This window comes from Haliotis rubra, unplaced genomic scaffold (genome assembly GCF_003918875.1).
Source record: "Haliotis rubra isolate DU_JTF1 unplaced genomic scaffold, ASM391887v1 Scf58, whole genome shotgun sequence".
In the NCBI taxonomy this organism is placed as follows: Eukaryota; Metazoa; Mollusca; class Gastropoda; order Lepetellida; family Haliotidae; genus Haliotis; species Haliotis rubra.
The window spans coordinates 2,521,772-2,546,094 of NW_025767279.1; the positions used below are offsets into that span (position 1 = coordinate 2,521,772).

The 24,323-nt window shown below is 40.4% G+C and overlaps 1 protein-coding gene across 1 annotated transcript; it reads left to right on the forward strand.

Moving 5' to 3' along the window:
- On the forward strand, positions 1 to 23,326 carry LOC124254661 (phospholipid-transporting ATPase ABCA3-like). Its single transcript, XM_046688505.1, has 19 exons — positions 1 to 606; positions 3,775 to 4,011; positions 7,417 to 7,667; positions 8,916 to 9,153; positions 9,776 to 9,949; positions 11,028 to 11,209; positions 11,698 to 11,826; positions 12,022 to 12,151; positions 12,620 to 12,774; positions 15,311 to 15,466; positions 15,623 to 15,833; positions 16,003 to 16,252; positions 16,635 to 16,795; positions 17,080 to 18,090; positions 18,303 to 18,518; positions 18,679 to 19,190; positions 19,532 to 19,719; positions 19,852 to 20,022; positions 21,503 to 23,326. Exons 1-19 carry the CDS (start codon positions 306 to 308, stop codon positions 21,951 to 21,953), a joined length of 5,124 nt encoding a protein of 1,707 aa, XP_046544461.1. The 5' UTR covers positions 1 to 305; the 3' UTR covers positions 21,954 to 23,326.
- Positions 23,327 to 24,323: the final 997 nt, after the last annotated feature.

Sequence of the window (24,323 nt, forward strand, 5' to 3'; positions counted from 1 at the left end):
TCACCGAAGAAACAAAAACGAAACTCGCACTGAACACAACTTGACTGTCACCTGCGAGATGTTCTTTTGTAAAATCTTGTTTACAATACATTCAGCGTATGTATCAAGAGCACCGTCTTATTAGTCAGATGGTTCTGAGCTCGTATGTGATGTCGTAATCTCGTGGCGTGATCCAGGCGTGCCGTGTCAACAATGTAAGGTGGTGAGATTGTGGGGGTTGACTGTAACGTCACATTCACGATTCCGGCATTTATTTAGCGACGTCTATCGTAAAGTGGACAGTGGGACGACTGAACAGTTTCAACATGGCTGCCTTCTTTCGGCAGCTCCGGCTGCTTATGTGGAAGAATTACCTTCTACAACGTAAAAAGATTGCCGTGACAGTCTTTGAAATTCTTTTACCGCTGATGTTTGGAGTGATATTTTTCAGCATGAGATTCTTGGTACCAGTCAGTCAGGCACAAGCAAACATATATGGACTCAAACCCGTGACCCGGCTATTTACATCCTTTGGTGAAAGGCAGGTTCTGTTCACACCGAACAATACACTTATCACTGGACTGTTTGCAAGTGTTAACGAAACCTTCACACATAATCAATATTCAGGTAAGTTTATATTCTATATTGCCAAGATATCGTGCTCCTGGGATCACATATACTACTGATAACAGAATACTTATCATGGTGATTAATAAAGTGAGTGAGTGAGTGAGTTAATATTTACCGTCACATCGGCAATATTTCAGCCATATCGTGACGAGAACATATTTGACATTGAAATGGAATATGTGTATATTATAAAAACCTGTCGTCAAAATACAGTAAAACAACCAGAATATCACAATAAGAAGTAAAACTAGCGTGGAAAGTTAAAACTAGTTTTACTATTGGGACCAAATAATATAAAAAACAGGCTATAGATTGCCAACAACTGAACGTAGATCACCATACTAGGGTCCATGGGGACTTACTGGTGATTAATAAAACATGATATGTAGGACATAAACATCATGTGTTGGCCAATTTCCGGGTGTTATTGAGCATTTGAAGCAAAGGAACTTTTACTACTGGAGTAAAGTAACTGTGCATTATTTGATGTTATGCCATTTTTAATGAAAAAAAGATAGTACCTTGATTTGTGGTGTTTTTAATTACTGTTTAAGTGGTGACAGGGTTATATCGAAATCTGTATGATTTGACACTTGGCATTGTGACACGCCCTTGAAGAGATGTGGTCAAAAGCCAGTTACAAAATTCAGTATTGTATTTGTGTGTCCACCACTGGCGTTGATGCAACGACGACAGCGACGACGCATAGACGACACTGAGCTACTGAAGAAAGCCTGGGCATGTTCCATGTCTAAACCCAACGCTTGTGTGAACCCAATTCAGCCAACGTCAATGGCTGATTCCAGGCTTGACGTAAACGTCGTTCCAATTCATCCCAAGCAGGCCGTCAGTGCCGGATGTTGTGCTCCATAGTCGGTTCGGTTCCGTGGTCGATAGGGGCGTCGGTCCCGAAACAGCTGGCCAGTGGAGTAACGGAATGTTCTGCTGTCAGGACGACACGATCGACATGTGGACGTGTGTGCTCTTGCTTTACGTCTCTGTCCTTAAATGAACGGCTTCATATGAAGCCCAATGATCTCATACCTGTATCGCAGACCTGCCAGGTTGTTACTGACAATGTCAAATTGTGTCCGACCATGAGATGCGTTTCAATCCATATCATAACGCTTCTGCAACCACACTGTCGACATTGAACAACGCACGCGTCACCATACCCTTCTCCTGCAATCTGAACTGTCCAGATGAATTCCCGATTCGTCAGTGAATAAAACCATACCAATCTTGTCTCCTGTACCATAGATGCTGTCTGAACCAGGTAAGACATGCCTGTCACCTCGGTGACGTTTAAGCAAAGTTGGACGTGTTGCAGGCCATCGGGGCCCCCATGTTGTGCTTCCTCAATCGCTTCCGTACAGTCCTGATAGGATGTAATCTAGAAATGGTCTGGGCAGTCAAACTGGCAGTTTTGAATCGATTCCTTGGATGGGTCAGTGGAATGTGGTTGTCTTGCTGACGTGATGCCCGGTTACGGCAAATATCTCGTGCTCCCATTATGTTGAAAACGTCTCCCTAGAGAAGAGATCGTGTTTCGACACCAAAATGTCAGGACACTTCATTTTGGGCTATTTCAGTCTCCAGCATACCCACGACACAGAGATGCTGATGTTCTGTAAGCCGTACGCGCAGTTTGGGTTGAAATTAACATGTTTTCCACAACATTCAGAGGCTAGAGAATAATCAGTTGTTCTTAAATTTTCAATATCAGGTGTGTGAATTTCAGGTGTCAAAAAACATGCAAAAGTGAGTAGTTTCATTATGCACAAAGTGCACGTGCCACACGCGATACATGACATCAAATTGTTAATGCAAAGCACTTTGCTAAAGTTTATTTAGGGTTGTTTTTGTAACCTTTGTTTTATGCTTTTTATGGTATGCACGGTTACTTTATTCCATTAGTATATAAACGTGCTGATGACACACTGACTGTGCGAAGTCTGAGTGCTCTCCGTGTTATTAATATTGCATTTTGACCCTATTCCATCAGACCACGAATCGCCACGAATTGACGACTTGAGGGGTGGGTGGGTGGGAGTGGGGTGGCTGCCGTTTTGCTGAGTGCGGCGTAAAACTAAACTCACTAACTCATTTTTGCTCTATTCCCTGCTTCTCTTTCTTCTCCCCTTGCCCTTCCCTGCAGATCTTCTTGGCATCTTGCTGATTCGTGGATGTCGTGATACAATCGTCAGCAGCTGATGACCTGAAGCCAGTGTTAAACTTCTTATGTGCCCAATTTGCCGGCAGTCGTAGGTGATTCGTAGACAGATCTTAATTGCTTCGTACCTGCTTCGGCGTGTATTTGTGGGATTCGTGACAGATTCGTAGCCGATTGTGGTTAAACCATGAATTGAGGAATCCACGAATGATTTAAGAATACCTAGAATGCCCCCAAATCGATTATGATTCAGTTACGATGCCTAAGAATGCACTACGAATTTGTAACGAATTAACCTGTTGGAATCGGGAGTTCATGGCCAAATTTTTGAACAGATCAAAACCTTTGCCACGAATTCCCGATTACTCAAGAATTGCAGAAACTGACTACGACTATATAAGAATTCGTGGTCTGTGTGGAATAGGGGCATTATAAGGCTTAGAATCATAGTCACTTACGAAATCATTACGACATATTTGAGAAACTCGAATCTGTGCACTTGAACACATCCGTCAGGCGAAGTCCAATCATTCAGTAAACACGCTATCGTGTTAGTGGATATTCTGTTCAATCTGTCACTTGACAACTTAGGCCTTCACGTACCGCTGTGGCATGGCAGGAATACAGTTGTGCAGGGTCAGACAAATAACACTAACAGTTTGTGAACTTTGTGTGAGTGTCGGGTAAAAAAAACCCGTATTCGTTAATGAACATTAAACATCTTATAATTTATAAAGTTTGCTGTCTTATAGTTCACTATACATTCATCAAATATGAATTAAAGGAGGGTCGCTTATTTATCGCATAAAAGGATAACCATATTATCCTGAAAATATACTCAAAGGCAAAAATAGTGTGACATGGTATTTTTCCTTGGTAATCTTGTGAATGTTTTTTTTTATTTGAACCAAACAGAGTGTGTTAAGATGGTCAAAGAAATGCAATCAAGTAGTTGTTGTCAATCGAGTAATACATTTCCACCATTTCTACAGACATACCTACGTCAATAGGATTTACATCGAGGAAGGATATGCTGGACTACTTCAAATCCAATGCTGAACAAGTCGCCTTTGCTGTCGAATTTGAAAACGTTGCAATGGCAGACACGGTCCTGCCCAAGAAGTTGCGCTGTGCAATTCGTCCCAAAGGTGACAAATATGATGGCTGGCACACCACTGAGACCACACCCTTCGTCGCTACAGCAGGACCAAGACAGTCTTCCGATCCAGGTACGCTTGATGTTTGCTTGTTGTTTAACGCCGCCTTTAACAGTATTCCAGCTGTCACCAGTGAACGAGTCTGGTCCACTCCCGTTTGTTGCCCCGTATTATTACAATATGCATAGGTTACAACAATACCAGCTACAACCAAGTACAGGGGTGGAAATAACCTATTGCCCGACGCCCGAGTCCAGTGTTTTTTTCTGTCGGGCAAGCAAATTTGTATATCACACTGTACCGGTGTCCAGTTGACTTTCCAATATAAATTATGTTGTTTATTTAAAAAATCAACAAGAAAACGGCCGGTATAGTGGGAAAATTATCAGGGCAAGTGATTTTACATGTGCCACTGTACCGGAGTACACTAGCAATTTTAAAGTTATTTCCACCCCTGAAGTACACAGCTGTTGTCAATGAAGCTTTTTTATATACTCAACCTCAACAAAAAAAGTTATGGACAACCTCAATATTCAATATTTACGTATTATATGGATCATTATATGAACTATTAAATACTTTAATAGTGAAAATCGGGGTGGTGCTTAACTTTTTTCTGTGAGTATAGTTATGCATAGCGCACATTTAGCTCAGTCATAAGCCATTTCACGACACGACAACTTTGCACTGTGTTATTACAAAAATACCATGTTTGTACTAACGTATAAGTGTCACAGTCTAAACGAGTATCATCATCAAAGTAGATTATACTTACATCTATGTAGAAGATGCCATCATTTTTTTTGTACGTAGAAGAAAACGTATGCCATCATCGCGCTAATTGTTACTCAGACCTTGATACTGTCTTGTGAATTTGCGACCCATCTTGGATATAGGTTATATACACATACACTCACGCACGCACGCACGCACGCACGCACGCACGCACGCACAGGCGAAGATATCATGTACTGTATTTCTTCTAATAAGCACCCGTTTTTTCAACGGACTTGCAGACCCGGCACTTATTGGAGACCCGGCGCTTATTGCGCTTACTGAATGTACCGTAATTAATTGTTAGTGAGGATTACGTCAAAGTTAGGGACCACTCCTCAACAAATCTATTTTTGGATCAAGGGAGAATACATTTTATAAAAAAGACGTACCCAAGGCTTATTAGAGGCCCGGCGCTAGTTTCTTAAACCGCTGCTTTATCCCCGGCGCTTATTAGAAACCCGGCGCTTATTAGAGGTCCGGCGATTATTGGAGGAAATACGGTACGTCAATATAAGTATCGTGGGCGTATCTTCGACGTAGGTGAAAGTATCCTCTGCGTTGAGCATAACATTGCTTTGGATTGTGGCAGTAATACGCTTCCATACATGGTTAACGACAGACAGCCATGGCAATAATGGCGGAAGTCAGCAGTAGTCCAATAGCCCAGCTGTATCCAAGAGACATTAAGGTACGATGGTAGACTGTCCAACAGATGGCAAACTGCTGAAGGCGTTATACATTATTCACTCACGCACTCGATTTGACATCTATCTAAAGTAGTGGTGACAGACAAGGGCAATTTTATTGCTATATCAATGCAATATTGGTAAATACAATTACAGTAGTATTGTTATTGCATGCTAATCCTTTCCCAGATTATAAGCTGTTCTTGCAATAATCTGATCCGGTAAAGGCAAGATGTTTTATGGATTACACTGTCTTTATTCGATTCTGACGTTTCGGTATAGGTCCTTAAACCGTCAAGTACGTGTAAAGATTTGCATGTATTACGAAACTAAGCACCATAATAGAATAAACAAGTTGTCAATATAATATCTTGCATTTACTGATATTACCGACTTCTACAAACCCTAGGCAAACAGTTTAATATTTCGTTTGATGACATAAATCACTGTAGAGAGGTTTCTTGGGAAGTGGTCATTGGTGTGATATGTGAGTAAGTGAATGAGTTACGATATTACGCCACAATGGGGATGTTTCAGCTATATCGTGACGACAAAAAGTCATGTATTGAAAATAACTATATTTATAGTTTTTTAAAAAGCTGTCAGCAAAGGACAGTACGGTATGACATGTGAGGTGGGGTGAGGTGAAATGGGGTTTAACATCGCACTTAAGAATATTTCGCTCATATGACGATGTGCATGCACGTGTAGGTGTGACTGCTTGTACTAGCCCAGACTGAAGCTGGTTTTATAGTGCTCGCTCACTGAGAAACCATGCAACAGTTAAGCATGAATACCCCACTCAGATACATTATACAGACTCCGAGCCGACCAGTCCTTGTTGTACCCATTATTGCCGAGCGCCAGGCAGGGACCAACAACGTCTTTTGGCATGACGCGACCGGGATCGAAACCGTGATACCCACTACACCACCACTGTACCTAAGGTGATGCTAGTAACGCACGCGTTACCAACATAACTTAAGGGACTGCATATTTTGGCAATATTTTTTTTGTTATTCGTTTCAGTGTAAAAGTGTTTACATGTACCCTCATGTTTGTCCGTGACCTCAGGAACCTATTATCAATATCACGATGATGGCCTATTAAAAACGTTACCCTTATAACTATCTTTATTTTTCCCGATTGTTTTGATCCATTCAATCTAAGCATGGGTTCAATTGATGTCTGACAGGTGACAGACACCTGCAAGTGCAAAATATGCAGTCCCTAAAGTTAGGTTGACAGACTATATAGCTGTATATATTCAACCCTACCCAATAAATGCACGCTGTAAAATGTACTTTAAACGTCAATATTGCAACGGAATGAACATGTCAAATGTCCGAATTGAGGAGGGACAGAGAAAAAGCTCTTAGCGTAATGGACAATGGGGCACACACATCTAATCCATTCAAGTTCAATGAAACGCCACAACAACTCTCCGGTGCACAGAAAAAGTCACTCATACTGTTAATGTAGCAGCAGTACACATCTGTGTAAAACATAACAACTGATATTTGTATCTCCTTTGTATTTATACATAACTCGACAATTTCTGTTTACCGATTAAAGCAAGACAGTATGCGTTACCAGCATCATTCATTGCACGTTACCGACATCCAGACTTTGAGTTACCAACATCCTCGAGCGATTTTTAAAATGCTTATTCTTCAACACATAGGCATTAATACGCAAATTCAGTGCATTCACTGTATTTCCACCATCAAAGTTTATCAGTGTGCTAAATAATGTTGATTGTATACACGTGGAAGACTGCTAATTCGAGGGGAATAATCGCCAAGCGATCTTACCTGCCGCCATGTTGGAATGCTGGTAACGTGCGTTAACAGCATCACCTTAGGTACAGTGACCACGGAGTCGGTCCGGTATGACGGTCCGGTTTCTATGAAGAGCTCTGTCTGATATGAATTTGTGAAAGTTATATGTTAGCTTCCACATGCCCATAAACACACCTGCATGACAATTCATGTACATTGTATATCCATTTCAGATTATGGCCAGTTTTTAGGTCTCCAACGCTTGCTATATGAAGCCATCATCAAACATTTCTCTCCGAACTCATCCGCTATACTTCAAGACCTGAAGGTCCAAATGCTTCCAATGCCATATCCACCCTACATCGTTGACACCATGAATATGCTGCTACAGTACATGTTCCCTGTTTCTCTAATGTTGGGCTTCATCCTTATGGCCATCCAGACAACAAAGGGAGTCGTTTATGAGAAGGAGAGAAAACTGAAAGTAAGTCTTCAGACTTTTGGGTAAACTTACCGCAAGTATCAAACGTTACCATAGTTATGAAATGCTACCACAGTTAATAAATGTTACCATAGTTATCACATGTTACCATAGTTATCAAATGTTACCACGGTATCAAATGTTACCAGAGTTATCAGATGTTACCACAGTTATTACATTTTACCATAGTTATCACATGTTACCATAGTTATCAAATGTTACCTCAGTTATCAATATTACCATAGTTATCACATGTTACCACGGTTATTAAATGTTACCACGGTTACCAAATATTACCACAGTTATCAAATGTTACCATAGTTATCACATGTTACCAAGGTTATTAAATGTTGCACGGTTATTAAATGTTACCACAGTTATTAAATGTTACCACAGTTATCAGATGTTACCACGGTTATCAAATGTTACCAAATGTTACCACGCTTATCAAATGGCACCACTGTTATCAATGTTACCACGGATATCAAATGTTACCACAGTTATCAATATTACCATAGTTATCAAATGTTGCCACAATTATCAAATGTTACCACAATTATCAAATGTTATCACTGTTTTCCAAGACGGCAATGTCATGTAAAACAAATGTCCCACAATCTAACTGGTATTAGTGAGTGAGTGAGTAAGCCGCTTTTAGCAATATTCCAGCAATATCACTGCTGGGTACACCAGAAACGGGCTTCACGCATTATACACATGTGGGGTATTTAACCGGATCTTCGGCGTGACGAGCGAAGGCTTTAACCACTTGGCTACCCCACCAATTAGTGTGTGAGTTAATCAACTGGACTGGATGTCGTTATAAACATGATTTATACCAGTCAGTGTTTGCCCTTAACCCCGAAAAGCTGCAGGCCCTTCGGACCCAATTTGCGGGTCCTGATCAAGGTGTAGGCCCTATATTTTAATATGGCAATAACACTCTTAGTTATTGGGGGTGAAAAAGCTGTCGGCCATAAAGACCTGCAGAAAACAAAAGCTGTGGGTCCGAGTGGTTTTCACTCGGCTTTGAGCCTAAGGACGTTAATTTCGAACTCGGATACCAGCCTTTGTTTTACTTCAGGGATACAGGGAACGATGTAGGGAAGCCCTATTTAAAGTCAATGAAAGGCATATCGATATGAGAACTCATACATTGTACATGTGCGGATTCAAACTTAACCATTTTAACCTTAAGGGTACTGTTCTTTGTAAGATCAGCCATGGCCACGTCTATTTCTTACTCCCCAGGAATCCATGAAGCTGATGGGTCTGAGCGCTGCAGCTCACTGGACATCTTGGTTCCTGACCAGCTTAATATATGTGGTAATATCAATGGTGCTGTATGCTTTGCTGTGTGGAGTTAACGCAAGTGGAAATGGGGCAGCTCTGGCCAAATCTGATCCCTCCCTGTTCTTTGTGTTCCTCCTCTGTTACGGCGTCTCCATCATCTCCTACTGCTTCATGATCAGCGTCTTCACTCAAAGAGGTAAACATGAACTATTGAAATACGGTATTGTCATATCCCTGACCTACCATCCTCAACTCGTTATTCTGTTTAACTTAAAGAACAATATATGTTCTGTACAATCGCTCATTAAGCAAGTGGAAGGGCATATTGGTCTATATATGATGGTAGAAGGAATAATTGTCAAACTGAATCCATAAAACTTATAAATATCATGAAGGGAGGCATACATCTGTCGATGTCACTAAACTGAAGGGAACTTCATTTGTATCTTCGGAAATGTATGACGTCATGCTATTGGTGGTTAAGGTTGATGACAGATTAATTTTTGACGCGAGGACACCAGAAATGGGCTTCACACATTGTGCCCAATGGCGGAATCGAACCCGGGTCTTCGGCGTGACGAGCGAACGCTGTAACCACTAGGCTACCCCATATCCCCACAATTTAATGATATAGTCGGAATCTTACAATTGACTCTTCGTTAAGCATATATTTCTCAAGCATGGCAATAATTATTTCCCATTTTTATACGATTTCTTCTTCTTTTTTCTCTTGGCTTCTTTCGCCCCTTGCCAAGATAAGTAGCATGTCAGGGATTGTAGTGTAATTATTTATCGTTGCAAGACTTTGTACGTTACAGCAAACATTGGAGCAGCTATCAGCGGGATCGTGTTCTTCCTGTCCTACTGTCCGTACTTCTACCTAGCTATCATATACCAAAGCATGTCGAGGCCAGCTAAGTTGGCTTCCTGTCTCCTCTTCAACGTGGGAATGGCGTTTGGTGCAAATGTCATATCACTCTATGAAGGAGCTGGTAGGTTTCCTGCATCCTAAAGATTATAATTCTAAACCTGCATGCTAGAGACAAATACAGCTTGACATGGATTCAAAACCTTTGGATAAAACATTGGTATTTATCACTTCTAATTTTCAAGTGTTAATTTTAAACTTTTAAAATCGCTCAATCTTGTTCCCTTCTTGTCATCGTACTGAATGCTACAAATGCATTAACACAATTCCAGTGTTTCTAAAATGTTTGTTGTTTGCCCAATGTGCAGCCCAAAATATTACATCTGAAAAAACTGTATATGCGGCACACGTGTGTTTTACATATTTGAATAAGTTGTAATGATGTTTATTCAGACAGACAAACATACTTTATTCGTTAATGTAGGCCATGTTACAATGAAATTAAGAATAACATTTTAGTCACGATTTTCTTGACATAAACAGTTTTTGTATATAACAGTTTCATTTTGGCAATTGAGTATATTTGGCAAAGTTAACTGGCCGTGGAATACATTTGTGAGTTGTGTAATATAATGAAAACTTAAGTCATTATAATATTCACATAAAAAGAAAACATGATCTTCGGTCTGAACGAGACCCTTACTGCAGTAATTACAAATGCTATTTTGAAAATCTACTTTTTTCTTCCGTAACATATAAACTTTGAAATTGTGGAAATATATTTTTAATTTACAAAATCACGTCTTAAAGATTTATCTTCTAAAAATATAATATGTCGTTCAACGTTAAGTAAGGATTTCACATTTGAGTAATGCTCTAAGTATTTACTCGTCACAATATGGCTGAGATATTGCCGATGTGACGTTAAATATTAACTCACTCACTCTAAGTACTTTGATGACGACAATTTAGAAAACAAGTCTTGTGCACTAACATCTTATAATCTTTCATTAAACTGATGCATAAAAATTCTAGCATCACAAACACTTTGATAATTCCATATATATGAAAAACCGCGAAAACATAAAACATTTTTAATACCTGTTAACCAGCAGCTCGTTTCCGGCTTTGAACAAACATATAATGCCGACCAGTTTCACGTAAGATAGCAATATATGATGTATATTCTTCACATTGTGTAGGCTCAGGTGTGCAGTGGTCAAATTTCCACGAGCCCGCTACTGTGGATGACAACTTCTCCCTGCTGGACGCCATGTTGATGTTGCTAGGCGACACGGCAATCCACCTTCTCATTACCTGGTATCTGGACAATGTCTGGCCAGGGGAGTTCGGTGTACCGAAACCATTCTACTTTCCCTTCACTGTAAGTACTTGAGTCATCTAGCCTTACTGAAAAACTTCAACGCAAGCTCGTAAAACTGTACAGTTGAAACTATTATGTTCATCATGGAGTCACATTTATGCATCTTTTTTATGTATATCATAATGAAAGTCTAATATCATAATGAAAGTCTATCAAACGTTTTACATTCCTTGTTAGTGAGTGAGAGAGTTTAGTTTTACGCAGCTTTTAGCAATATTCCAGCAATATTACGGCGGAGGACACCAGAAATGGGCACCACACATTTTACCCACGTGGGGAATCGAACCCGGGCCTTCGGCGCGAGGAGCGAACGCTTTAACCACTAGGCTACCCCACCCCCCTCCTTGTTAGGCAAGCATGATTCGTAATCGGAAATGAATATATAATTATGCTATATGGACTTCTTTAATTACAATGTTTTGTTTGTAGTAATTTTTGGGGCTCACTCTTATTCACATTCAGAAATGCTCAAACATTTGTATTGCCAGGGCTCCTATTGGTGTGGCACAAAGCAGATTCATGATTATTATTCAAGTAATCAGAACTTGGATGAAAGACACTTTGAGAAGGAACCAAGTGCTATGGAGACTGGAATATCTATCCAAAATCTCAAAAAGGTACGAACAATGGTGCTTGTGATTATGTTCTTGCATTTAAATATGTCCTTTTAGTCTACGATAAACTATTGTTAAATCTTAGATTATAATTGATAATAAGTCCCTCGGTAATAATCATTTTTGAAACCATCTTTGACGTATAATTAAAAAACCTAACTAATTTAAAATACACCCAACCGTATTCTTGCCGTGAAGGTTTTCGGCTCCGGATCAAAGAAGAAGGTAGCTGTGGATGGGATGAGTCTCAACATGTTCGAGGGTCAGATCTCTGTTCTCCTGGGTCACAACGGTGCTGGGAAAACTACAACCATGTCTGTTCTCACAGGTACATATATTCAATGCTTTTAAAATGAATATTTATATCTTTCGTGAACGTACTTCCCCTATACCAGATATACTAATACGGTAGTCAGATCCACCGGTGGTGGCCAATAACCAATTGTAAGTATATTATCTAGCGCAGGGTACGGTATTTTACGAGATAAATGAAATTGTACATCATGAAGCTTGCAGTCGAAGGTTTTACGCAAATACCTGGTTCGTAAAATATAAAGTTTTTAATCATGTGATTGCTCAAATAATAGACATCTGTGAACTGAACTATTTGAGTCGGACAGTTGCCTCGTGACAGTTGTCGGTCTGGCGGGACGCCAACTATAAATGCGAAAAGTCTCGAATGTGACAAGGAAGCTACGCCATTACCTTACATGACAATCGTGTGGAGTAATACACTGTACTGGAAGTCACATGTCATGATCCTTTAAACAGTCGCTATTACATTTGTGTATGCAAGGTTTCATCCCTGCATCTGGAGGCACCGCCATTGTGAACGGTTATGACATCAACAACGACATCCAGAGTGTTCGGCAGAGTCTAGGTCTTTGTCCTCAACACAACATCTTGTTTGACAGCTTGACTGTCCATGAACATCTGGAGTTTTTCGCCTGCGTAAGTTTCATTTTTACAAATTGGTCCACATGATCAGAATCCTGAGTACTAATATATATTGTGGCCAACCGAACTTCAGTAGGGATGGGACGGGTAAGAATAAATGGAATCGAGTACCCGCATGTACGTACCCGAATCGGAATCAAGTACCCGGAAATGTAAGGAATAAAGCGCTTTTGTCAACTTTCTGAATATTCAATCACGAGTTGACGGAGATTTTTATACAAACCTTGAAAGGATGGCAATAAGATACTGAAACTGAACGTAGGCTATTTAATTAACGTCTATTTAACAAATATAGAGAGTAACACCGTTAGATGCATTCCTCGTTAAAACACGGGACTTTTCGTTACAGCTGTTACAGTTATTTGACTCCTCACTGCTCATGCTCAGATATATACAGTCGTGAATAATGACCTCCATTAATCGGACAATACCAATGATGCAAATGTGTGTTACGTCAATGATGAAAAAGACAAGTTATTATGTGCCCTTCTCCTTTTCCGGGTACTCGACTCCTAGAAATAGTACTCGATTCCAGCTATACCCGACCCGGATTCTAGTACCCGAGTACCCGTCCCAGCCCTAAAATTCAGATAATATTGTGTTGAAGTTTCCTATTTGGACACACATACCTGTGTTTGTCACCAATACAGTAATCTAATTTTGCATCAATGTTGCACAACAGTAATAGTAATAGTCCGGTTATATGGCGCTCATATCCAGGCACTTTGCCTGCTCACGGCGCTACGTACATTACTATCCCCGGTCATGGACACTATCGTATTTTCCGATACTTTTTCAACTCCCTGGGAAGCATATAGCCATGCTGCCTGTTAGGCGCAATGAGCTAAACACTCGCATTGCCAGCATATCCTCACGGGTACCCATTTTACAACTGGGCGAACTGAGATAATGTGGATCTAAGTATCTTGTCCAAGGATACTACACAAATGTGCCCACCCCGGGGACCCAAACCTAGGTACCTCCACCAGGGATCGAACCATGGCCTTCAGCGTCGTGATAGGCAGACGCCTTACCACTGCACTACTGCGCTGCACAAACCAATTGCAAGTCTAGTGTTCCTTTGACCGCTGAGTGAGTTATCAGGGCATGGCGTTGTTAAATGTATATAAAATCAGATATAGCAAATATGCTTGGTTTGAGAGAGAGGTGTTAGTCAGATTCGTGATTTTATCAATTCAGACGGAACATATCGTACTCTCGAGGAATTGCAGAACACTTTTGAACTTGACGTAAATTTTCTCCATTATATGTAATGGTCTTATCATGGCCATTAAAAGTTATCAAACTACGTTAAAGATAATGAAACCTACTTCTTATGAGCAGTTAGATGGTAATACAGTTAATCGAAAACTGATGTCTGATAAGAGGGGAGCCAAGTGTTAATAGTATGTTTTGACTGCATCTGATGTTAAAATTCATGAATGAGTGGGAGGATTGTATGCTTGCTGAACTTGATTGGGAGAAAATATTTCTAAAACCTTTACAGACTACAAGGGATACTAAACTTCAATGGTGTCAGTTCAGGATTATACATGGTATTCTATCAACTAATTCATTTTCATTTAAGATCAAATTAGCTGAAAGCAACTTATGTACCTTTTGTCAATGTGAGGTTGAAACAATCCCCCTCTGTTTTGGTATTGTGAACATGTGTAAGCCTTTTGGAAATGTTTTCTAGAATTATTGAATGATAAATTGGACCTGCAACTTACTGTGATTGGAATGAGAAGAAATGTATATACTGATGATGTGTTTGATTTAATATTGTTGTTAGCTAAATTCTTCATATATAAATTAAGGTATTAAAAACTACTCTTAGTTTTAAACATTTTAGACATTATTTACAAGATAGGTATTTTATTGAAAAGAATATATCCTTCAGTAAAAGTGAACAAGATAAGTTTTATAAAAAGTGGATGTTATATTATGATTTTGCAAATTGTAAATGATTTTTCTGAATTCTTTCTTCTTGTTCCCTAATGAAAAATATAGGCTGAATGAACTTGAACTTAAACTTACTGTAAATATTTGAAGCTAGTAAGTGTGATTGGTGAGTGAATGTGTTGTGGTGTGGTGTCTGGTGTTGTTGTTTTGCGCTTTGTTAGAAAAAAATCCTGTTTTTCCTGTTATCAATGAATTTTTCTTGCAAAGGACCTTAGAGTTCCTTGGGCTCTACGGCCTTTTCTGTAATAGGGGAAGCAGGAAATAAGAATCATCAATTATAAAAAAAGATATAGCAAATATGTTTCTTACACTAACACCAAAATCGTTTGGTTTGGTTTTGTCTAGTGATATATGTACACAATGACCTGTAAATTAATAATTAAAATGATAAGAAGTGGTTAGGGTTAAAATCGGAATTGAAGGATATCTGAGTAGGAGAAACAAGGTAAAGACAAGGTTTTCAAATTGATAAAACCTGCAACAACCAGTATGGCGTATAAGCGCAAAGTAACAAAAACACACACACACACAAAAAACAACAACATACAATGTTTTGTTTTTGTAGTTGAAAGGTTGCTCGAGTAAGAACGTTCAATCTGCAGTTACCAGCATGATAAATGAAGTTGGTTTGAGTCAGAAGACCTACACCGAGTCTCGGCATCTATCTGGAGGACAGAAGAGGAAGCTTTCTGTTGGCATTGCTTTGATTGGAGGATCAAAGGTATAGTAATGCAGTCTTATTTAAATACTTTAAGCGTGATAAAGAACACTATGTATACTGATGTAGCCATATCATTTATCATATCATTAAAAACATTTTATACATACTGCAGAATAGTACGATCTGGGTATAGGAGAATCTTTCGTCTGTGTTCAGATCGTTATCCTGGATGAGCCTACTTCCGGTATGGATCCTGCAGCCAGAAGACAGACATGGGACATCCTTCAGAGGAACAAGCAGGGCCGGACCATGTTGCTGACCACTCACTTCATGGACGAGGCTGACCTTCTGGGTGACCGAATCGCCATCATGACAGAAGGGGTGGTTAAGTGCTGTGGGACGTCATACTTCCTGAAGAAACTCTATGGTACGATTGCGTAATTTTACGTACAGAGTGATCATTGTCTACTTGTAAAACCTGATGTTGTTTGAATCGATTTCAAGTACCATTTTGTCTTGAATGCGCGTGTGTATTTTGTGAATTGTGTATCTCCTCATATGCCTTCTAAGTCACCGGCTGTTTCTGTATCTTCCAGGGGCTGGCTACCACCTGGTGATGGTGAAGCAACCCACCTGTCAGGTGGCATCAGTGACGGCAGTTGTCCAGCAGCACGTCCCTACAGCAGTGATGGAGAGTGAGATCAATGCTGAACTCTCCTACCTGCTGCCTGATGACCAGTCAGCCAACTTTGCTGCTCTCTTCACGGAGATTGAAACACAGAGAGAGACTCTTGGCATATCTAGTTTTGGTGCAAGTGCAACTACGATGGAGGAAGTGTTTCTCAAGTTAGTGTTGTCATTTATTTTAGAATCATGTATCGAATTCAGGGAAGATATAGGCAGACTGTGTCACCAATAGAGCATCAGTTCACAAATGTGTTTATAATTACGATCACTTTTAAAGTAACGGTAAATAATGAACCATACAATGTTAAATGTATGTAATGATAGTGGTGTTTGGGTATCCTACTGGTTAAAGCCTTCGGTCGTCACGCCCAGGTTCGATTCCCATATGGGTACAATATGTGAAACCGATATCCGGTATTCCCTGCCGTAAAATTCCAGGTATAGCGCTAAAGCGGTGAAAGACATACTCACTCACTCGTTCTGCACAAACACTATGTGATAATGTAAGACAAGCACATTGAATGTGGTTTATGTTGGATAGGGCGGGCGAGGAAGAACAAGACGAGGAAGAACAAGACGAGGATGGAGATATGAATGGAGATTACCCTACAGGATCAAGGAACAATCTGGTATCTAACGGACCAAATGGCTGGAGCAATGGAAGTTATGAACTGACAGACAGGGGGGCAGCTAATATATTAGGTAAACAACAGTTTATGCAGTAAGAACTGTCAGGTCTTATCATAAATGAGATGTACTATGCAGAGCATTCCAAAGTATGTCATTGCCACTTTCATCTCCATTTGTCAACAGAAGTAGAACATATTTCATTTCTATCGAGGCTTTGTTAGTTAAACTAGCTAATCAGGTACTGCACAAATATTTATGTGGAAAGTGTCACTCAGTTTCCATCGTACAAATTGGTTTACATACATACACACATGTAATATTTACCCATATGTCCATTATTCAATCATTAATTTCAGCATTCAATCAGGGCTTCACAAAAACCAGCGGGATACTGCTGGAGTTATCCCGCTTCAGAGGAATGTTTGTAAAGAAGGCTCTTCACACATGGAGGAACAAGACCATCACCATTGTCCAGCTTCTGTTACCGGTTATTTTCACCATTGCTGCCCTGGCTATCAGCAAGGTAGACCCTGGAGAAGTTGTCGAGGTTCCATTAACTCTTGATTTGGCACCATTCAAAGGCACCTACGTTCCATATCTTCATGGCCCAAACCATGGCGGCCCTGAACCTCTGCCACAGGCATTTGCACAAGCATACCATGATCAGTTTAAAGGGACTCAAAACAAACCTGAGATGATAGATTTGTCAAAATATAATATGACAAGCTATTTTCTGTCGAGAGCAGAAGACCTTGGAATTGGAGGATACAATAAGAAAATGATCATTGGAGCTCAGTTCAAATCTAGCAAAGAAGCAATTGGCATATTTAATAAACAACCTTTCCACAGCCAGCCCATAGCTTTGTCATTCATGATGGACGCAATCCTCAAATATTTTACATCTCCGGATCATTCTATTACCACAATCAACAACCCACTTCCCCTTGACAACAAAGGGACATCGAAAAATACCCTTTCGTCTGTATCTGCACTCGGATTTTCTGTGGCTTTTTGTCTTATCTTCGGCATGGCCTTCCTAACTTCATCTTTCGTGTACTTCCTCATCAAGGAGAGACAAGTGGGCGCCAAACATCTTCAGACTGTCAGTGGAGTTGGGCCGTTTGTCTTCTGGTTGTCCAACCTGGCCTGGGACTACATCAACTACCTGATTCCATCCTTCTTGCTGTTGATTGTGTTTGCTGGGTTCCAGTCTCCAGCATATACCGAAGATGGGAGATTGGGCATCGTGTTCCTCGTCCTGCTGGTGTATGGTTTGGCAGTTCTCCCATTCATGTATGCACTTCAATATATGTTCAAGTCGCCTCCTACCGGGATGGTTGTCGTCATCATCTTAAATATCATCACAGGTAAACATAATATAGGCATTTACATAAACAAAACCAATATCCAGAAATGTTTAGGATCTTTGTCCGAACTCTACAGATCATGAGTACAAGGCTTTACATTTAAGAATATGATGCTGAAGATATTTTAACCCAGACAATGCAGACATTGTTCTTGTACATCTGTGAGTTTTATTTCTATTATTACATTCTATTTTCTCAATTTTCCCAAACAGGTTTGGCAACACTTATGACGGAATTCATGCTGACTATGATGGGAAAGAAAGCGGAAGCTAATATCACAGACTGGGTGTTTCTACTGATATTCCCTCACTACAACTTTGGCAAATCCTACATGGATATGTACAGCAATTATTTGTACCTGGACAAATGCACTCAGCAAAACTATACATCACTTTGTGCATCAACAAAAGGAAATCCATGCTGCAAAAGTTAGTTTATTTTTATCCTAACATCGTATATACGATCCATATGTAATGGATATTGTTCATCATGTTTAATTAACAGATATAGATTTTTTACTTTATATCGACATTCGACTAATGCTCATTTTATCAGCCACAAGATTACATCTCTGATCGAATTTTGCAGATTCATGCAAGCTCTACTGTTATACATTCACTGAAAACTTCCTGGCTTGGGAATCTCCTGGAGTCGGACGCTATATTGTGTTCATGCTGCTCCAGTCTGTGGTGTACATGTCTGTGACACTGTTCATTGAGTACCAGGTGCCACAGAGAATCTGGTACGCCTTCAGACCACAGGAAACAGAAGAACCACTGCCTGGTGCACCACCATTCAGCGCCATGCAACAGGTTCCAGAGGATGGGGATGTTCTCAATGAAAGGCATCGTATTGATCAGCTTCTCATTGGAGACGAGAACTCAGATGCACTGGTCCTGAAGGATCTTTACAAACGCTACGGGAACTTCGTCGCTGTTGATAATTTGAGTGTGGGTATACCAGAGAAGGAGTGTTTTGGTCTCCTTGGACAAAACGGAGCAGGAAAAACAACAACGTTCAAAATGATTACTGGAGATGTGATGCTGACGCGTGGGAATGTTTTCTTACAGTCCTTTGACATCAAGAATCATACCCAGAAGGTAAATTTTTTTGTCAGGTAGTAGCGAAATGAATATGGGGTATGTGTAAATATCCTATAACAATATTGTTGTTTGCAAGAGTCGGATTTTCCTTACACATAATCGTGACTTGATCATGCAGCTGTGCTGTGCTAGTAGCGATTCAAGTACGATAACATACGCACCTCATAAATGAAGAATCACATCCCAAAAGGTAAATTCACATCTAATATTCATCAGAAAGCAGTGACCGACAAGGACAGTCAGTACGTTTGTGTCAATCTATTACGCTCTTTCCACAAAGATCTGCCGTCGCTTCTATGTGGATTTCTTATACTATTACTTTCACAACTTGATCACAGGTGCAGGAGAACATGGGCTACTGTCCCCAGTTTGATGCCCTGATTGACCAGATGACCGGACGAGAGACTCTCACCATGTACGCCAGACTCAAGGGAGTGCCGGAGAACTGCATCAAAGGCGTGTGTGACAACCTGCTGGACATCATGATGCTCAGACAATATTCAGACAAACCAACATCCGAATACAGGTGAAGAGCATTGACATCTATTAATTATGGATAAAAAATGGTTGCAATGCCGAAAACATTATTCTGATTACATCTTAATTTGTACATGTATGTAGTACTTTCTTACTGGATGTACTTTAAATATTACTACAGTGGTGGCAACAAGCGTAAACTGAGCACCGCCATCGCTCTGGTTGGAGACCCGGCCTTCATCATGCTGGATGAGCCGTCCACGGGGATGGACCCCAAGGCCAGGAGGCAGCTCTGGAACGTCCTGTCACAGGTCCGGGAGTGCGGCAGGACACTCGTGCTTACGTCTCACAGGTAAGAATTAAGTTGATATATACACATGGACAAAAGTATCGCAACACCTATGATGTTTAACATCCATACAGCCGTTTATATTCATATAATATTTATGCTTGTTTACTTTGACCATTCGGCCGCACCATGCATTGCTTTCCGATCATAGGCGAGCATCACGTGCAACTTGATTTGTTTACACGTCATTAAGCAAATATGAAGTGTCAGTAAACTGTCCTCACAACTTGATGACTTGGAAAATCGGTTGATGGTATTGTTGATAAGCAACTATGGGACCTCGTCAAAATCCAAACGCACAAAGATTATTGGAATTTGAGGTCATGTGGAAGGGTCTGACGAAAGTCAATTTTTGTTGTCTTTGTGACTGCTGGCCGAGCTCGTTTTTGGCGCCGCAGAAATGCTGCATATGCACAACGGAATATCCCAGAGCAAGTGTCTTTTGGCGGGGGTTCATTGGTGATGTGGGGTTGCCTCTCACATTCTATAATCTTGACCAGGTAGCGATCAGACAAATGAGAATGGGCAACGGCATTCAACGTCAATGTGGAAGAGGAGGGTCGGGAATGTTATTGCAACTGGCGAAGTTACACCTGATATTGACACTATGCTAGGGTATTGATTTTGTGAAGATTGTATGCCAAAATCGTGAGAATGAACGCACTTGTTAACGTCATATGATCACATTTATCAACACTACAAAATGAATCAATTTGTTGCCCTGGGTGCTGTTGTACAACACAACCCTAGCGCTAAGACTACCTTAAGTCTATATTAAGGTATGGGAGTTACGGTCACCTTAGCGCTAAGACTACCTTAAGTCTATGTTAAGGTATGGGAGTTACGGTCACCTTAGCGCTAAGACTTCCTTAAGTCTATATTAAGGTATGGGAGTTACGGTCACCTTAGCGCTAAGACTACCTTAAGTCTATGTTAAGGCATGGGAGTTACGGTCACCTTAGCGCTAAGACTACCTTAAGTCTATGGTAAGTTATAGGAGTTACGTCACCTTAGCGCTAAGACTACCTTAAGTTTATATTAAGGTATGGGAGTTACGGTCACCTTAGCGCTAAGACTTCCTTAAGTCTATGTTAAGTTATGGGAGTTACGTCACCTTAGCGCTAAGACTACCTTAAGTCTTTATTAAGGTATGGGAGTTACGATGACCTTAGGGATAAGATCGCTTTGTACAACGGCATCCTGTTTGCTTTTAGAACAAATTATTCCGGTTTTTCGTTGTTTTTGCGTTTAGATTTGCCAATTTGTTATTCTCTTGTGTCAGTGTATCCAGATAGTAAATTATACCGAGGTTTGGGTAAGTTCTTTTGCTATGGTTAATATACTGAAACTTTGAAAAATATGGGGTGTTGCGATACCAGTTTCCATTTGCATGTATCCCATTTTGTTTCTTTTAACGATTATACTTAAATATCTAATCCTTGAAAATCGCCATGCAGCAATACATAGAATCTGATCTTTTCAGCATGGAAGAATGCGACGCTCTGTGTACAAGAATTGCCATCATGGTAAATGGAAGATTTGTGTGTCTTGGAACACCACAACATTTGAAGACCAAATTCGGTCAGGGCTACACGCTGATAGCCAGGATGAAAACAGTTGAAACCGAACCCGAAGTATCAGAGGAGACAGCTCCTGCTTCAACAGAATCTCTGGTGAACTTCATCAAATCAACCTATCCTGACACCAAGGTGTTCGACGACCATCAGGGCTATGTTCACTTCCAAGTTCCTTACAACTCTGTCAGTCTCGCGCAGATCTTCACCGTGATGGAACAGTCCAAGGTGCAGTTCTCTGTCGAGGACTATTCAGTTCACCAAACAACCCTTGAACAAGTGTTCCTCTCATTTACACGTGCGCAGATTCCACCGAGGGAGGACACAACTAGCCTTTGCAAGAGAATTTGTTGCTGCTGATGGATGTTGCAATAATTGTGCACTTTTGTGGATAGCATAATGTATTCACACACAAGATTTCGTCCACGTTATCACTCCAAACGAACTCTGATGCAGAAAGGTATTCCCCAGTATAGCTATTTTCATAATCATCATGGCATATAATCTTTCCATACATGTACAGCCGCCTTTAACGTGTTAGGATGTTTGGTTTGGGCGTTAAGGACCAGGGTGAGAAACAGAATTATAATATCTTTTGTTAACATATGCATGACAATATATATTCTGATACTTCTATTTCTTATTTAACGTGTTTCAATGGAAGTGTATTTGAGGATAACTATGTACTGAAAACAGGTTTTTAGACCTTTATGTTGCATGAAAATATTCTTCTCACAGCATCAACACATTCCATTCCTATCAGCTGTTCCTGGAACCCATTACAGATCCTAGTAACCCATGACTAAAATGGACAACTGTTCCAGAAGTTTAAGAATATGATATATAGGTTAACCACATGTTGGCCTTCCCATCAGATAATGTTCCACCTTGTAACTTATCCCAGTACCTGAAAAGAACTCGTTAAAGATCCTGTCGTAAGAAGCGAATAACGGGATCGGGTGTTCAAACTCGCTGACTTGGTTGACACATGTCATCGTATCATAATTACGTGGATCGATGCTCGTGCTGATGATCACTGGATTGTGTGGTCCAGACTCACTTATTTACAGACCGCCACCGTATAGCTGCAACATTGCTGGGTGCGACGTTAAACAAAAACCAACCTGTCTCCCCGTTTTGAAAACGCATGAATCAGTTCGGGATGATAAGGATAAATGAATAGCTTGAGTTTAGATAATAGCTTGAGTCAGATAATAGCTTGAGTCACATAATAGCTTGAGTCAGATGATAGCTTGAGCCAGATGATAGCTTGAGTCTGATAGCTTGAGTCAGATGATAGCTTGAGTCAGATGATAGCTTGAGTCAGATAATAGCTTGAGTCAGATAATAGCTTGAGTAAGATGATAGCTTGAGTCTGATAGCTTGAGTCAGATGATAGCTTGAGTCTGATAAGCTTGAGTCAGATGATGGGAGGGAAGCTGAGAAGAAGATACCGCCTCCATAAGATCAAGAGTTCATGCAGAACGTTACATTTAAGCCAAAAAGTGAGTGAGTGAGTTTAGTTTTACGCCGCTCTCAGCAATATTCCAGCTATACGGCGACGGTTAAGCCGAAAAGGAAATATCTAAATATATATGGATAGCTCATGGTTGTGGTACATGGTGCTCCATGTGTTCCGGAGATCACGTGTTCAATGTTACAAAATGTGTAGACTATCAAATATCTATGTACAATGAATGAAAGAATATTGGAATTAAATATATTTTCACTTTTATGAAAAGCTTTGCTACCCCTTCAAAATATGTCGCCCGGAGAGCGGAAGGTCGCGGGTTCGATCCCCGACCGCGTCATACCAAAATACGTTAAAATATGGTACTTGTTGGTCCCTGCCTGGCGCTCGGCATTACTGGGTACAACAAGGACTGGTCGGCTCGGAGTCAGTATAATGTGTCTGAGTGGGGTATTCATGCTTCACTGCGGCATGTTATCTCTGGGCTAGTACAAGCAGCCGCACATACACATACACACGCATGCACGTCGTCATATGAGCGAAATATTCTCAAGCACGACGTTAAACCTAATTTCACCTCACCTCAAAATATGTATTTCTGAAATTGGATGTAATATTGAAAAAAATAAGACTGAAATGTTTCGCACCTGTAAAGATGATCGGTTAATAGCAACTATGATTCACATAGCTAAGATTCAGATAGCAAGCCAGTCATGTATAGTAACTGAGTCACCCAAATCATGTTCAGACGAGCAGATAATGATTAGACCTCGTGTCAACAGGACCTGCTGATAACATATCATTGTCGACACGATCTATTCGGCTGGTGCGATTCACTAACGGACAAAATGTAACCCAGTTTCATATAAAGTTTTGAAATGTTATGTTATTGTGTCATACCATATTTGGTAATTCATCTGATCAATGTTTTATCATTAGAAACTGTTGACAATACACCCCGAGGAGATAGAGCAACACCTTCTTAAAGTGGCTTGGGTCACAGGTCACATGGGTACGCAGGATCTTGCGTGAAAACCTTGGTGCGCCAATGACAATATCGTGAAGTTTATCGTGTGTCTGGGGAGTATTAATCTGGATGTTTTGTAATCAAGGTACAGTATATGTTCTGATGATATGTGAGTGAGTGAGTGAGTGAGTGAGTGGGTGAGTGACTTCACGCTTTGTGGGAAATCGAACCCGGGTGTCTCGGGCAATAGTTTCTAACACTTGACCACTTCGAACATGGCCCAAGTAAGAAA